At 53.0% G+C, this 15708-nt stretch overlaps 3 protein-coding genes across 13 annotated transcripts in view; 1 reads left to right on the top strand and 2 right to left on the bottom strand.

The window, feature by feature from the left end:
* The window catches only part of LAMB3 (laminin subunit beta 3), a 68216-nt gene that overhangs the window by 15424 nt on the left and 37084 nt on the right, over positions 1-15708 (top strand). For 2 of the 10 annotated variants that reach the window (XM_075115495.1, XM_075115494.1), the window contains exon 1: positions 5672-5787. The exons of 1 other annotated variant lie outside the window; for it this stretch is intronic. In XM_075115495.1, coding sequence (XP_074971596.1) covers positions 5687-5787 — 101 coding nt within the window. In that variant the 5' untranslated portion in view covers positions 5672-5686. 7 more of the 10 variants (XM_075115503.1, XM_075115498.1, XM_075115502.1 and 4 more) reach the window with 7 other exon arrangements.
* On the bottom strand, positions 152-3876 carry LOC142067156 (11-beta-hydroxysteroid dehydrogenase 1-like). Its single transcript, XM_075115526.1, has 6 exons — positions 3682-3876; positions 3039-3169; positions 2343-2454; positions 2025-2210; positions 1326-1469; positions 152-881 (listed from the first exon to the last, which is right to left on the bottom strand). The coding sequence occupies exons 1-6, from the start codon at positions 3767-3769 to the stop codon at positions 661-663; spliced, it is 882 nt and encodes a 293-aa protein (XP_074971627.1). The 5' UTR covers positions 3770-3876; the 3' UTR covers positions 152-660.
* LOC142067157 (11-beta-hydroxysteroid dehydrogenase 1-like) lies at positions 5754-11866 on the bottom strand. Of its 2 annotated transcripts, XM_075115527.1 has the most exons (7): positions 11723-11866; positions 10065-10156; positions 9297-9427; positions 8590-8701; positions 7797-7982; positions 6832-6975; positions 5754-6044 (listed from the first exon to the last, which is right to left on the bottom strand). In XM_075115527.1, exons 2-7 carry the CDS (start codon positions 10150-10152, stop codon positions 5824-5826), a joined length of 882 nt encoding a protein of 293 aa, XP_074971628.1. In that variant the 5' UTR covers positions 10153-10156; positions 11723-11866; the 3' UTR covers positions 5754-5823. The 2 variants fall into 2 exon arrangements, with proteins under 2 accessions (XP_074971628.1, XP_074971629.1); XM_075115528.1 differs by lacking the exon at positions 10065-10156 and having other exon boundaries at positions 11723-11864.

Raw genomic sequence — 15708 nt, 5'->3', positions numbered from 1 at the left:
AGAAGGTCATAAATGGCAGAAAATTAAGGCCTTTAGAGAAGTGAAAGCTGTGTTAACGCAAATCACGCAGGGGGGTCGGTTTAACAAGTTGGGCGCTGATAAGGTCTCCGTGCCTGCGCACGTGGAAAAGGAACACAAGTAAAAGCAGAGATCTTGTAAAGTAATGTAGGATTTATTTTTACGCAGACCAGTCCAGAAGGGATACATGATGAAAAAATTTCCTGGTTCGAAGGCCCTCTCGTGGCTTTGGGTGGTTTGTGCTGCTTGGCCCAAATTCTCATCCCAGGCCACAGCTCGGCTCGCGTCCAGCAGCACTCGGCTTCGCTGCCTTTGTGGCTTTTGGATGGGGGAGCAGTTTCTGGAGGCTGAGCAAGGAACCTGCTGCTGAGCAGGACACTGGCAGCAGATCCCGGTGCCAGGAGCTTCTCTGAAGTAGCTCTTGGTTGGGGGGGAAAAAAGCCAGTTGCAAGAGTTCATTACTAAAAAGGACGTTTTCATGCTGTGTGTTACAGCCTTCTGGGGCATCCCATCTTGGGTTGCCAGGGTGCGTCAGCGTGGGGCTGCCCGGTGGCGTGGAAAAGGGCACCCAAGTAGCCAGATTAACACCCAAATCCCTCATGCCTGGCCCAAGGTGTCCTGGTACGCTTGCTGCCCCGGGTGCTATGTTCTTCTGATGTTTTCCACCTTATAGTTGCTCCTGATGAGGGAGTCGAGGAAGTCGGGGGCTATGTCCCGGAGGAGGAGCACGCTGCGCACCGCCCAGGACGGGTAGTGCAGCTCCCGCTGGCGCAGCGCCCCGCTCTTGATGATCTCCAGCGCGCACTCCTCCTTTGGTGCCGGTGTGACCCGCATGGCATGCGAGACCACTCGCACGGCGTTCTCTGGATGGATGGGAGGGAAGGAGGGGTGTTGGATGGAGGGGCTGCCACAGGCACCACTGGCTCAGTTGGGGTGTCTGTAGCTTCCTCTAACAAACCACCAAACTCTGGGGATCAGATCTACTTATAAGGCTTAGAATAGTTAAAATAAATAACAACTCTAGCTATGCCCTTCCCATTCCTTTCCACATCTTGAGTGACTGTAGGCGGGAATGCCCACCTCCCTTGGGTTTACTGCAAGGGTAGCAGAGTCAAAGGGCTCAGGCCACACTCTTAAAGGGTTGGGGTCCTGTCTCCACAATTGCACGGCCACTGCTGGCTGGGGGTCTGGCTGTGGTGGCGAGGCAGTATGCTGAGCAGCCTGGGGCTGCAGGGTGGGTGGTGGGCTCGGCGTGGCTCTGTCTGGAAATGTACCGAGTTGCAGGGCCCCAGCGATGCTGAGCTTACCGGTGTCGATGTAGCCCAGGATGCAGAGTGTGATGGAGACATTGACCTTGTCTATGATGAATTCATGTCGCAAGGAGCTGAAAAATCCGTCTAAGGCAAACTTAGTTGCAGCATAGGGAGCTGTAAATGGGCCACTGGCTTTACCTGGAGCAGAGACGCAATGTCAGGGTTTGTGTACTGGGCAGACACCAGGCTGCACGGCTCTCCTTTCCTCTTGCTCTTCAAGTAGCTACACTATTGTGATTTAGGATGACCGAGTAATGTCGTGGATGCTTGAGACAAATACACAAATGCAGGAATGTTTAAAATGTAACATATGGCATACAGTGGCGTGAAGTACCTTCAGTTGTGGGTGATGCTGTTCTTGTGTACCTGCATATACGCCCTCGTATACCAAATGCATGTATAATATGTGGCCGTGCACATAAAATAATCTGAGTGGTGTGCCATTGACTGCAACGCATGAAGGTGGTTAGCAGGTGTAAAGAGACAAGCAGGACAGGGCAAGGAATATAAATCCCCCAGAGGATATGTGTTCTGCATCCAGGTTATAAATCACATGCTGATCCTGTCTCCCAGCGGGGTGGCTCTCTACCTTATGGTCCTTATTCTGTCTTTTGAAGAAGAGCCGCAGCAGGGATCCCTTGCAGGGAGAGGAAGGGGTGTGGGCAGGGGGAGCCTGGTCCCTTACATGCTCACCTGCCATGGATGAAACCACTACGATGCTGCCCTCGCTCTCCTTCAGCATGGGCAGGGCAGACGTGGTCATCGCCACATAGCTGAGGAAGTTGATCTCCAGGAGCTTTCGCACGTGACCAACATCCCCATTGAAATAACTGAAGTACGACGTGCCGATGTGATTAAGAATCAGCATGTCTAGGCCTCCTGCAAGCAGAGCACATATGCTATTAGCAACTGGTATCTAAAACCAAAGCAGCTTCTTGGTGGCTGGAATGGCCCCAAAATGCAGTGTGGGGTGTGTTGGGGACTGAGGAGGGGCTGTTCCCCACCACCTACCCCAGGTGTTCTCAGCCTCCCTCACCACCACCTCGGGGAATGTGGTGTCCTCCATAGATCCGCTGACGTAGCGGGCGGACGCAGCACCCAGCTCGAGGCACCGCTCCACAACCTGTGGCGACAGCGAGAGCGGTGTTAACGATGGACCCCCCCCACCCCATCCTCATCCCACAAAGGCTGTCGCTGTCTTTGGGCGGAGGGGCAGCACATCTCGCTGTCCTGCTGAAAACCCTCCTCCCTTCATAGGAGACACATTGCTCAGGGAAATGCCTCTGGCTGCGGAGTTACAGTGGCACATCTAAGCCAAATATATAGTATTTATAAATAGGGATATGACTGCTTAACTTTGCTTGTTTCTGTGGGATGCAGAACGAATTCAGACTTTGAGAAAGGGCAAGGATCGATCAGACCACGACTCAGGCAGACTAGTGTTGTCCTTGGTGGTGATAATCAGAATTCACAGCTAAAGACTGCAGAGAAAGAAACACCTTGCTGTCGACATTGAAAATGCAATTTGTCGTGGTGGTGGGGGTGTGTTAGAAAGGCTCATGCTGTGGGAAACGCTGGGGTGGATCTGTAGGGTATCTGGCATCCCCACATGCCTGGGCTGGGGTGAATATCCGAATTCTGCCCGCCTGTGGGGTTCTGGATTGCAAATGTGTTTTGCCAGCACGCCACGCTCTGCTTGCCATTTACTTTCTGCAGCTTGGCCTCCGTCCGTGCCGTGAGCAGTAGGTGGGCCTCCATGCGCGCCAGGTGATACGCCATCTGCTCCCCGATGCCGCTGCTGGCTCCTGTCACAATCACCCGCTTCCCCCGCAGCATCTCTGGGAGGAGGACGCAGAGCTCAGAGGCACAGCCTGTGCTGTCCCCTCCGCATGCGGGAGCTGCGGCTCGTCTCTGCCGCCGCCACCCTGGCCTTTGGGTGTGCGGAGCTGCTGGCAGCAGCGCGCGCTGCTCGTGCAGACCCCGACTGCAGTGTGGTTGTTAATCCTGGCTTGGTGGAGAGCGCGTGTGAGGCTTGAGCTCTGCATCCAGCCTGGCCTGGGAGCGGCTTTTGGAAATGGTGAGAGTTGACTAATAAAACGATTAAATGCTTTAAGTGGATAACTGCATGTTTCCCAAATAAATAAATTGCTGAGATCGGCCACTTGCCGTGCATCCCGGCAGACCCCAGCATAATCCCATCAGCTTTCCTGTGTGGCACAGGGTGCACTGACCCCTTGCACTGGGGGCTGCCTGGGCTCCCCTCCAAGCTCTCAGCCCCCCCGATTGTGGTTTTAAAGCGTGGGGTGTTTTTTTGTGGTGTGTTTTTTTTTTTTTTTTTCCAATGACTTACCTTCACTGAAATTCTTGGGTGCTGAATGAAAATAAAGGGCCAGCGCCAGTCCCAGCAAGGGGATGAAAACCTTCAGGAGCAGACTCATCTCTCTGCAAAAGTACAGGCAGGAGCAAGGCAACCTCCGTGGCTCTGACTGCGGGGAGGTGGATGCGTTGGTGGGTTGCAAACGGGGCTGGGAGTGCTAGCAGTTTTGAACTGATTTTCGTCTTGCACAAGCTTGCTGGTATCTGTGGGACCTTTTTTCTTTGCACTTCCTGTGATTTAGCAAACATTAACCTAATGGAGAGCGTTGCTTTGGACTTTAGGCTGTGCCTTTGCACCCTTGTCCTGCCAGGAGATTCAGGTGTGTTTTTTGAGAGCGTTGAAGGAAGGCCCTGAGAAGCTTCTAGCTCCACAGAGCGGTGGGTGTGGTGTTTGGTGGCTGCCTTTGGGGCTGGGACATCCGTGTCTCCTCAGCGCAGACCTCCATAAGGTGGCCATCCTTCTCTCTCTTCCACTCCACGTCTGAACCCAAGGCAATGCTTCCCTCTCTGGCTGCCGCAAGGATTTACTGATCAGCAATGATCACTGTGGTACAGGTTCATAGGGATGTCTAGAAAGAGTAGGGCTGGGAAAGCTGGGAAAGCTTGCAGTTTTAGGCCTTTCTCGGTGCCTCTGGCTTATCCTGCATGGTATCACCATTGGCGTAAGGCTGACAGCTGGGGGGCTCTTCTACCTAAATAACTGCACTCTTGCCTTGAGGAATCCAGTGACGGCAAAAGGCAGGAAAAGAGCCAAGGAGGTGAATACTAAAGATCTTCAGCGTTCCCAAGCGTTGTGCGTCGCACTGCTCAGCACCGCCTGGGCACAGGCTGAACAGGTTTGCAAATAATTTTCTGAAAGAGCAAGTTTAAAGGGCAAAACCCACTCTCTGTGTGCTGGTTTGTGTAGGTGATCTCGGGATAAGGAGAACAGAAATGCCTGTTCCACTTTCCTTTAGAAAGCAAAGAGCAAACTGATCCTGGGGAACGCTTCAGGGTTGGGGAGGTTTCATGTTGCTTTGTCTCAGGGCAGGTAAGAGTCGGGGCTCCAACGACCAGAACCATGTTAGATGTAAATGTGTCGGCTTGGGCAGTGCTGCCAGGGCAGTGGTGCAGAGCTCGCCGCAGGCCTGGGCTTTGCCTTCAGCGTGCGTCGCTCCTGCGGCCCGAGCGCTCTCCTTCAGGCGCCGATGCAGCAGCTCCCTGCAGCTAGACGGCATTCTCCAGTTGTAACGTTTGTGCAGCAAACTGCCTACTAAGCTTGGAAAGTTTTGCTTGGGGTAAAACCGTGCATTTAATTGGGCTGTTAAACTAACAAAACAACAGGCTAGCTAAAATGGCAGTTTTGCCTAAAATGAGATAACGGAGGATTTTTTTAGCAAGGCCTGTTGTGATGGGACAAGGGGTGATGGTTTTAAACTAAAGGAGGGGAGATTTAGACTGGATATAAGGAAGAAACTTTTCACGAGGGTGGTGAAGTGCTGGAATGGGTTGCCCAGAGAGGTTGTGGAGGCCCCGTCCCTAGAGACATCCAAGGCCAGGCAGGACGGGGCTCTGAGCGACCTGGTCTAGCTGAGGATGTCCCTGCTCGCTGCAGGGGGTTGGGCTCGATGGCCTCTGAAGGTCCCTCCCGACCCAAACCATTCTGTGATTCTGTTGCAGGGATTCGACTGCGCTGTGAAAGGCACGTCAGTGGAGTCGCAGCCGTTCACAGCAGCGTTTAGTAATGGAGAAAGGGGATAAAAACCCAGAGAACACGGAAAAGTGTTAGGTTAGTAAGTTTTATTTAATAATTAGTTTGTTACTACTTTTCCCTACCCTGGGAAGTGGAGGGGTCGCCGCAGCTGCCGGGCGCTCCCCTCTCCCGCCTCGTACCGCACTGCGGGGTGGCCCCACCAGCCCGGCACGGGCCATACCATCCAGTTAGACCCGAAATCATCAACTTCTTATTTTTTTCCCAAGCGCAAGCAGAGACACGTGTAATGGGGGTGACTCGGGGAGGGAGGGGGTGGGAGGCCCATCCCACCGGGCGAGGATCCCCCCTCCGCCGGCGGAGGAGGGCGCGGGGCCGGCGGGCCGCTAGGTAGGGCTCGGTTAAGCAGCGGGGCGGCGCGGGGCGCTAGTTCCTCCTCGCGCCGTCCAGGCGGTAGCGGCTCCGGACCAGGTAGTCGAGCAGCTCGGCGGCCCAGTCGCGCAGCAGCAGCGGCAGGCGCGTGGAGCCGTAGCGGTAGTAGAGCTCGCGGCGGCGCAGCGCGGCGGCCCGCAGGATCTCCAGCGCGCACTCCTCGCGCGGCGCCGCCGCCACGCGCAGCAGCTCGCCGGCGGCGCGCAGGGCGCTCTCTGCGCGGGGCGGGAGGGGCTCAGCCCGGGGACCCCCGCCCCGGGGGGGGTGGGGGGTGGGGGTGCCCGGCTGCGTCAGGCCGAGCGGGGGTCGCAAAGGGTTGGGTTAAAACCGGACCTAGCGGTGCGCGACTCGGAGCGGAGGCCGCGGCGTCAGGCTAAATGCCGGCGTGCTGCCCAGCGGCCCCAACCCCACCCCTGGGGGGGCCTTGGTTTTGCACCCCACCACCGCCCACCCCTTCCCCCAGCCCCGGGGCCTTGCCTTTGCACCCCACAACCGCCCCCCACCCCCTTGGGGGGCCTCGCTCTTGCACTGCCCCACCCCCTTCCCACCTGGGGGTCTTGCTCTTGCACCCCACGACCGCCCCCCACCCCCTTGGCGGGGTCTTGATCTTGCGCCCCGCCAGCCCCCTCCCCGCCGCGGGCCTTGCCCTTGCACACCCACCCCACCACCCCCCCCAGGCCCTTGCTCCCCCATCAATAGCTGGGGCTAGCGGGTGGTCAGTGCGTCCCTGTGTAGCAACGGAGCGTTAGGCTGTGCCAGCCCACGTGCGGTAGCTGGTTTTGTGTAGCGGAGAGGGGAACGAAATCAGTTTTGAGATTGTTTTTTGGTGGCAGAGAGGTGGGATCTACAAGGGACCTGCATGTTTTGCATTGCACGCTGCTACAGCAGGGCTGGTGGAAAAGTAGCAGCAAAGGGGAAAGGGGGGAGTTGAGGAGCAAGGCAAGAAGCTGAGAAGGTGATGCTCAGCTCTGAATCAGCCGGATCAAACAGCACTGATCTTACCAGTATCGATGAAGCCGAGGATGCAGAGCGTGATGGAAACGTTGATGTTCTGAATGGTGAATTCCTGCCTCAGGGAGCTGAAAAATCCATCCAAGGCAAACTTAGTTGCAGAGTAGGGGACCGTAAAGGGAAACCCGACTTTACCTGGACACAGAGTGAAGTTCTGTTATAGCACAGAAAGCTGCTCCGCCTGAGCCTCTGTTTTGATCTTCAACAGATAGAGTATTTTACCCAAAGGGAGTTCCCTGTTACTGAAATATCATCCTGGCACCTGAACAGCAGCACTACAAACACTCCACTCCCGGCAGCTTCCAGCTCTTTTAAGGTCTCGAGGCCAACACCAAGGCTCACGTCTCTGCTCAGGGCCTGAGCAACCTGCAGTAACTAGGAAACCCTCGGAGGGGAGAGAGGGAGCAAAGCTTAAACTCTGGTCTCTGGATGCGGAGCTAAGCTGATCGCCAGAAGACTAACCAACATACCAGCTGTCAGTGGGGACATCTGTTAGCAATTTAGTTTCCTGACTTAACAGAAATTTATTAGAATGGAGTCATGTTTTTGTGAATCGAGTCAGTCAATAACTCACTGTACAAATATTAGCAGGACCTTGACCTACCAAACCAAGATGACCAGTCAGACCCAATGCGGCGAGAAATTACTGCATTTCCCCTTTTTTCCGTAAAACTTGGAGGTGTGTGAGCTCTGCTGCTCTACTGAGCCTGACACCAGGGTGTGGGGTTTAATTACAGGGCTGGTCAGAAAGCAAGCTGGGGCGATTGGGTTGCATCAGAGAACAAATTCCATTGAGAAAATACAAAAACAATCTTGATTTGGGGTGGGTTTTTTTGAGTGCGTTAGGCAGTCGTGGCTTCTTCAGGATGCCTGGTGTCTCTGCATGCTGCCTCTGAAAATCAGCCCTTGGTGTCTTTTGGCTGAATCCGATGTCACCTATCTTGCTCCCCACTCACCTGCCATGGATGAAACCACTACGATGCTGCCCTCGCTCTCCTTCAGCATGGGCAGGGCAGACGTGGTCATCGCCACATAGCTGAGGAAGTTGATCTCCAGGAGCTTTCGCACGTGACCAACATCCCCATTGAAATAACCGAAGTACGACGTGCCGATGTGATTAAGAATCAGCATGTCTAGGCCTCCTGCAAGCAGAGGAGCAGGCGTTAGTGCTGGGTGGGAGAGGGCTACAACCAGCAGAGCAGAGCTTTTCCGGGGAGCAGGGTGAATGTCATCAAAAGAAATCAGGTTTTTGGGTCAGAGCTGTGGCCTGTCACCTCTGGAGTAGGGATATAGCCTGGATGCTGGCTGCCAGTGAAAATTTTGCCAGAGAAATCCCCCTCGAGTTGTCTGTGGGCTCGGGGCGGGAGAGGAAGCGCTCTACATGGAGCTGAAACATTGCGTTTCTGGTGCCGTGACCGCAATAGCAAGGCTGTTTCCGGCCTGATGGACGGTTTCAGACCACGGTAGCTGGGGGTGGTGAAATCCAGGATTATGATGCTGAAATAGGATGTCCTGAGGGCACGGAGCTGAAATCGAGAGCGCAGTTCGGTTCAAGCTGGAGCGGAGAAGCTGGGCGGAGAAACGGGACTGTGAAGGGCTTAATTAAAGATGGAGTGAGACAGCAGGGATTTTTTTCCTATCTCACCCGCTTTTTTGGGTTTTTGTAGCGGGCATGTGGCAAAAAGCAGCATGGCCAAGGAGAGATGCAATGTTCCGCTGTCATTTGCGGAGAGCAGGCTGTAAACGTACCCAGCAAGGTCTCTGCCTCCTTCACCACGTGCTCGGCGAAGGCCATGTCCTCCATGGTGCCGCTGATGTACCATGCGGAGGCTGCCCCCAGCTCCAGGCACCGCTCCACCACCTGCCGCACCAACACGACGCGTCAGAAACCCCTTTCCCTGCCCCGGGATGCCTGGTGAGGTAGCAAGAGAAGGTGTCTGCGCTCCCTGTGATGCGTCCCCGCCTCAGAATAGCTGTTTGGAGTTTTGGGAGTGTTTGGAGCCTTTTAAGCTTCAAAGGGAGCCTGAAAAATTACTCCTGTGGTGAATGCGTTACCCAAGGCAGTCTGGCTCTTTATCGGTGCAGTCTGAGCTGGAATTGCATGTGTTTAGGGTGAGCAGGAGCTTGTATATCACTGCAGTGGAATGAGGGTGTGTGTGCGCTGAGGGAGGCTGCGTGGATAAGGATATGTGTACATAACTAAGCAAGTTCAAATACCGTAATATGTGCTATGCAGAGTGCGTGTATCTGCAGGAGAGGGATATCTGTGCGTGCAGGAGCCCCAGACAGCCCAGGTATGCATACCTGCAAATGTAACTTAACTGTGCCTATCTGGTGTTTGTGCAACAGCAACTGCATGTGCCGATATTCATGCGTGTCTGATGTGAGATCGGCCTTCGTATGTTTGTGTGTGCTGCCGTGAACGTGTATGCGTGAGTGCTCAGCTTGCCATTTACTTTCTGTAGCTTTGCCTCTGTCCGTGCTGTGATCAAAATGTGGGATCCCATCCGCGCCAGGTGATACGCCATCTGCTCTCCAATTCCAGTGCTTGCTCCCGTGACAATCACCCGCTTCCCTTTCAGCATCTCTGGGAACGAAGGCACACGGATTTAATTTATCCAAACCCTATTTGAAAATGAAATCAAATCCCCTAACGCCCCTGAGAGTAAGTAGTTAATTGCAAGCTAAGTGAGCCTGCAAGTGCAGAGCGTCCGGCACCAGGATGTCTCTTCCATCTGCTGCAAAAAGCTGTGCTAAGGAGCAGCTGCAGCTCCTCACTGAACGCAGTGACATGGGGACAGCGGTCGACTCTTTGAGCAGGTTTTTTTTTCCCCACAAGTCAGACACAGATTAAACACCCCAACTATTTGGGTAGTAATAAAAAGACTGTATTACTACTGTAATAAAAACCATCTATTGAGTGCATGCTTCAAACCTTACAGCATTTAAAATTCATGTTTATAAATTCTTTTGCTACACACTGGAGAATGGAGTGTTCAGAGCCCCCTCTCTCTCAGACCCCCGCCTCACCTGCTCCCTCAGGAAGGATTTCTGCATATTACTTGCTTGTTTGATTTCAAATCTTTAAAACAGCATTCCAGTATCAGCCACCACACAAAGGCTCAGACAGGGTTTGGTCCAAGCTCAGTACAGTTTCTATGCAAAACACTCAAAAGTGGCTTTTCATATTTCTTCTTAAAGACAGATTCACTTTTAATACTTACCCGGTTTGAAATTCTCCCTCGCAGAATAAAACCAGAAGGCCAAAACCAATCCCAAAAAGGGAATGAGAATCTTTTGCAACCGACCCATACCACTGTGGAGTCAGGAAATAAAGCATGAAAGAGAAGGGAGGAAAAAAAAAAAAGCCCTTTGCAGAGCTGTTCCAGAGGGAAGCAGCAATGCCAGTCCCTTAAAACCTGTTAGCAAAGGAACTGCAACTTCCAAAGCACTGGAAAATCACGGGTGGATGGACAAGTGAAGCAAACCCTTTGATTTGCTCCCTGCTGGAGCTGGCGAACCTCGGCCTATCCGAGGGTGCTGCTTGGGTTCTGCCCGGCTCTTTTCATATTTCCTGTCCTACGTTAAAACGCAGAATTTTGCACAACACCCTGGAAGAGGTGTGTCTTTGCAGAGCAGCATCAAGTTTCACTTGGAGAACATCAGAGGCAGCCTAGTGCAGGTGGTTAAACATCGTCTTTTATTCCCACTGGCGCTGTACGCGGGTGCGTGCGGAGATGCAGCCTGGATCCGATCGCTGCCAAAAGCCTCGCGGTGGGTCAGGGGCCAGGGCAGTGACCGGAGGCCGCCGTGCTGCGGGAGGACGTGCAGCAGGGCTTGCAGCAAAGGCCCTGTGCTCCCCAGGGCATCTTCCCTCTGCGCCCCGAGGCAGCTGCCTGCCGCAGGGATGCTGGGCAGTGGGAGCCCAGCAGGGAGTACCATCCCCAAACGGCTCCAAAAATGCTTTGCTGAGGCAGGGTTTGTTTTTCTTTTTCACCTCTACCTGCTGCTGTGAGCAGATGAGGGAGCAGGGGCTGCGCTGAAGCCATCACCGGGGGTGCAGCTGCCCCAGTGCCAAGGGGGCAGTTCAGGTGCAGGGAGGATTGCAATGAAATACTGAATATGGCTTTCTGCAGAGAAATAAGGGTCTTTGCTGCCGTGGTTCCTACTTTGAGTTTTGCAAGAGCTTTGCTCTTATTTTTAAGTGAATATAGTTTGAGGAAAAACTACATAACGGCCGCTAGCTCCCTCAGTCTAGGCAGCAGCGAACTCGATGCTATCGGTCTTGCGCAATAGGTATGAATTATGCTCCCGCTTTAGCCTGGCGCTGGGATTCTCATTGCGGAGTGCCGGTACCTGCCGCGGGATGGGGACGTGCTGCAGGAGCTTTGTGTCCTCCCGGACCTGCCTCGCTGGAGCCTCCGCTTTCTCAGCGGGCAAAGCCGTGTTTGCTGGGACAAGAGCCTCATCTGCGGTGCAGGGGCTGCACCATGGTCTGATTTTCACGGGTGCAAGGCCACGGTTGTCCCTTTCAGACCCTTCCACCATAACCAGCCAGAAAGAATTATTTAAAGAAAAATTTCCCTCCCCCCATTGCAGCTTTAACATAAAGATTATGTAATTTAATGACAGATCTGGTTGGGCAATGGAGATTTCTGGTGTTGCTTCTGCTTTATGGATTTTTTTTTTTTCCTTTTTTTTGCCTTTCCACTTTGGTCTCATCTTTCCCTCTGACAAGAAGCACTCGACCCACGCTTGGTCAGATAACACTGGTACAGTCACTCTGCCTCTTCCTGCCTCCATTTGCTTTAAACTGGGGCCATGATCATGGGGCAACCACTTCATTCCTTGGCCTGAAAAAAAAAGAACTAATTAACCTTACCCCAGCTGTCATCTTGTCCGTGTTGCCAGCAGGGAGAGAGGCTCTCTTCACATACTGTTGTTTATTACTAGCATTAGGATTCTGCAGTAAAGCAATAACCGTCAACCTTTGTGCGCCGTTGCGAGCGTGTCGGGGAGGTATCGTGCTCTTTGCTCTACGTCAGCGCAGGGAGACACGGGGCCAGAGGCAGTGCGGCGGGTTCGGAGCCGAATGCTGCCCTCTCCTTGCTGGTGTGGCGTTTCATGAGAGCGCAGCTTGGTTTGGGGTTTCTGCGTGAAACCAAGGAGCTGATAATAACGGACCAAAATACTGAGTATTTTGGATGTAACAAACTTTTTATAAAATAAATCTGTGCGCATGCCGTTTAGGGTGTCCTGTGTGGAAATGAGGGGGGGGTTGCTGGCGTGGTCCCCTGGAGGGCTGGGGGCTGTGGCAGCAGCAGGAGCTGCCGGATCCGGCCCCGCTTTGCTGCCCACGTGGGTTTGCTCTTGGCCATCTGTCGCCCTTCCAGGGCGCTGCTGCTCCTCACTCCCACTCGCAGCTTTTTCTGGGTTTGTTTTCCTGTATGCAACTTAAGAACTTGTTTTTAACCTCTTCCTGGGGGTGGGGAGCGAGGGAGGGAGAGGAGGGCAGGAAGAGGTGACTGTAGAGGAGCATCTTCTGATCTCAGCCCCCAAGCCCACTCCTGGCCCTGCTGCTGCTGCCAAACCTTTGTGCCGTGGTGGAGGGGAGCCCAGTGGCATGTCCGGTCCCGGCCCAGTGAGACGGAGCCCCAGGAGCATGGGGGAGCAGCCTCTTGCTTCTGAAACAGCTTCACCCGAATTTTCCTGGATGTATCCCCCCGCTACAGATCACTTCTGTATCACCTGCCTGGCCAAAGCCCTGTTTTTCAAGGGGTGATGCTCGGCGTTGTGCTAACCACTCTGCATGGGGAGGTTCTTCATCCAGCGCTGCCTGGAGCTCGCTAGAAGGAAACGAGGATGCGAAGGAGACTTGTTTGAACAATGGTTCTGACAGCAAACCGGCGGAGCAGCAGAGGGGAGCTGCTGGTGAGCCCCCGCCGTGCCCGCAGCCCCGCGCTGCCTGGAGGGAGCGTGATCCAGGGGCAGGGCAGGGGCTCGGGCAGGTTTGTGCCTGCGGTTCAGGGACTTAAAAGCACTTCGCAGGAATTGGGATGCCACTCCCTTTTTTTGTTTTTCCCCGTTTTGAGTGTCATTTGGCTTTTTTCAACCCATTATCAAATATTTGTTAAATGCAGAGCATTTTCCTTCCCCCCCACCTTTCTCTTGTCACGTAGGCATTACAATGTTATTCCTCTCCCGGCATATTTTACCATGAACGCAGATTTAATTCCTTTCTTTACCGATAGCACCATTACAAAGGACTGTCCTCAGTTGTATTTGCGTTAGGCTGATGCTCATGTCAGCATGATGCCGCTGGTTCGTGTGTGCTTTTCGGCACGGCTGCACCCGCCTCGCCATGGCTCCTGGACACGGCCCGGGCGGGCAGCGCCGGCGTCCTGCACGCCCCATCGCTGCGTGGCTGCAACGCTCCCGAAAAATGCACTCTCGGGTCCCAAGGGAGGCTTGAGATGATTGTAGGTCTGGGTTTGGTTTGATGTGATATTTCTACTTGCTGCCGGTTTAGAGAAAATATTGTGATGTCTAAGCCCTGTCTAAGCACTAAATTTATTTTTTCTCTTGCGTGACCAAATCAGGAATTACTGCCTTGGTATTTGATTGTCAGTACCGTGGCTGCTTTAGGTCTTGGCCGCTATCCATTTTCCCAATGCCTTTGGTGTTGGGTGGCAAGAGGCTGATATATTTATCTGGGACCCTAATTTTAGCCTGGCAGCTCTTGAAACATCCACAGTCCAAGCTGCAAATAGTGAGTGAGAACTCTCTAAAGACATTCAGCTCATGCCCTTGAGCAATTGGCCTGCAAGGGAGGGCTGCTGGGTTTTAGGTGGCCTTCAACTCCTATGATGAAGGCCTGGCCAACAGCTCCGAGCTGAAACAGGATCTTTGAAGAGGTGTTGCAGGATGGGTACAGACAGATACTCACCAGATCTCATGCCAGCTGCAATTTTCCTGAGGATTTAATGCACCAGGAAAATGTCACGTTTACAGGTTAAAGTAAACTGCGTTCAGACAAGTCTTAGAAGAAGAATAACCGAAATCAACCTCATGTGACGCTCAGTAATCTATCTCACAACTTGGGCGATGCGTGGCTCTCCTCAAGAGCTTATCCCTCAGGACTTTGGTTTAACTCAGTCTTAAATGCTCCATATGCTTCTGCACCGCAGCTTGCCGGAGGTGTCCTCACTAGTACCGACTGTACACCTTATTCCATCTGGTTGCTCTCTGGTATATCCCAGTACTTATCATTTCTCTTTGCAATTCACACGCAGGCTTTTGGAGTGACTGCCGTGCTCTGTTGCCGTGCGTGTGGATGCCGTTTGCTGGTTGCATGGGGTTGTATTTGGAGTGGTTGTATTGGCCAGGACTTTCTGCAGTTTGTCTGGTGTCGAAACACAGATGTGATGGGGCTGGGGAAGAGGCTGGTTTGGAGATTTGTGCTGTGGTTTAAAGACAGGGATGTTTGAAGCCTTTTAATCCACTGCATCTGGCAAGTCTGTCATTTATCACAGTTAAAGTGATGTTAAATGGATTATTAAGTCTCTATGCACACTGAATTTATCATTGCGTGGCTTAAATAAGACTTTATATAGTCATTGTGGTAAAATCGTCCATTAATACGTGTCTAATTCACCACTCTGCAGAGAGCTGGTCCTGTCTAATAGCAATGCAATCCGCTGTGGAAACGGTAATGCGTAGGCTTCGCCTCTCAGGCTGACCTTTCGCGGTAATATGCGGGAGGTAACGACCTCTGAGCTTGCAGTGCGTCAGGAGGCAGGAGATTGTCTTCTTCAGGACACGATTGTACCGAGTTGGCTCCAGAACTGCCGGCGCAGCGCGTGGTTTAGTTGTCTAATCCCGTTAGCTGTCTTAGGAGGAACTATTTTGATTGTTCCACAAACCTCTTTGCTTTAAGCTCGTAAAGCCTGTGACTGGATAACTGGAGAGGTGGTGCTGGCGCGATGCGAGGAGGCCACGTACGTGGTGTGAAGGCAACCTGAGGTCCAAACCCAGGAGTGGTGGAGGTTGTTCTGCCTGGGCTCATCTGGCGCTCCCTAGTCACGCCTGGGCTTGCAAGCTGGGCTGCTTGAGACCAGCTCTGCCTCCTCATTTTTTAAACTTTTTCTTCCATAGGGCAGGGTGAGACACCTACAACTCATAGGGAAGTGCTGATCTTGGGAACTGATGTGTGACTGATGGTTTGCAGCTCCCTTGGACAAAGACATGATTCTCACCTCGGTTTAACCCATTTATGAGCTGTTTAGCTCTGCTGCAGCAGCGATGCTTCTGAACAACAGTAACGTGTGAGAGCTCGGACCTGGCAATGTTTTCATGCTGACACAGCCACAGGCACTTGGGTTGCTGGTTTATCCATGCACCAAGTGTGCCACAGGGAATTCAGGTCAGCCTTCCCTGTCCCCGAGGCTGTGCTGCAAACATATAACCTGCTTAAAGCTGGAGCTGGGGGGGGATGACGGGCACTTGCCAGCTGATGGCTTTCTTCAGGCCTGAATTCTCCTTTGATGTTTGCCCATGAAACCTCCGTTGGTATCAACATGGTGTTGGGTTGTTCAGCCTTGCCAGAGACCAAAAGGCTCGATTATGGACTAAATTAAATATTGCTCAAAGGCTGTTTTCAATTTAATCGGACTCTGCTCTTTTCCCCGTGAGGAAAAGGTATTTTATACTTGATTTGAAGCTTGAACAGAGTTTTTGTGCGAGCTTGGTAGGATTCCTCCTCCACAATGTGCTGCTGGATTTTTTTGACAGAAATAATTGTCAACAAAATGAACTGCATGGTTTTGTGTTATGAAAACATAAGGGTGAACTTCAGCTGCGTTCTTGTAT

This window comes from Phalacrocorax aristotelis, chromosome 21 (assembly GCF_949628215.1).
Source record: "Phalacrocorax aristotelis chromosome 21, bGulAri2.1, whole genome shotgun sequence".
Classification (NCBI taxonomy): domain Eukaryota; kingdom Metazoa; phylum Chordata; class Aves; order Suliformes; family Phalacrocoracidae; genus Phalacrocorax; species Phalacrocorax aristotelis.
This window is presented reverse-complemented; position numbering and strand designations above follow the sequence as displayed.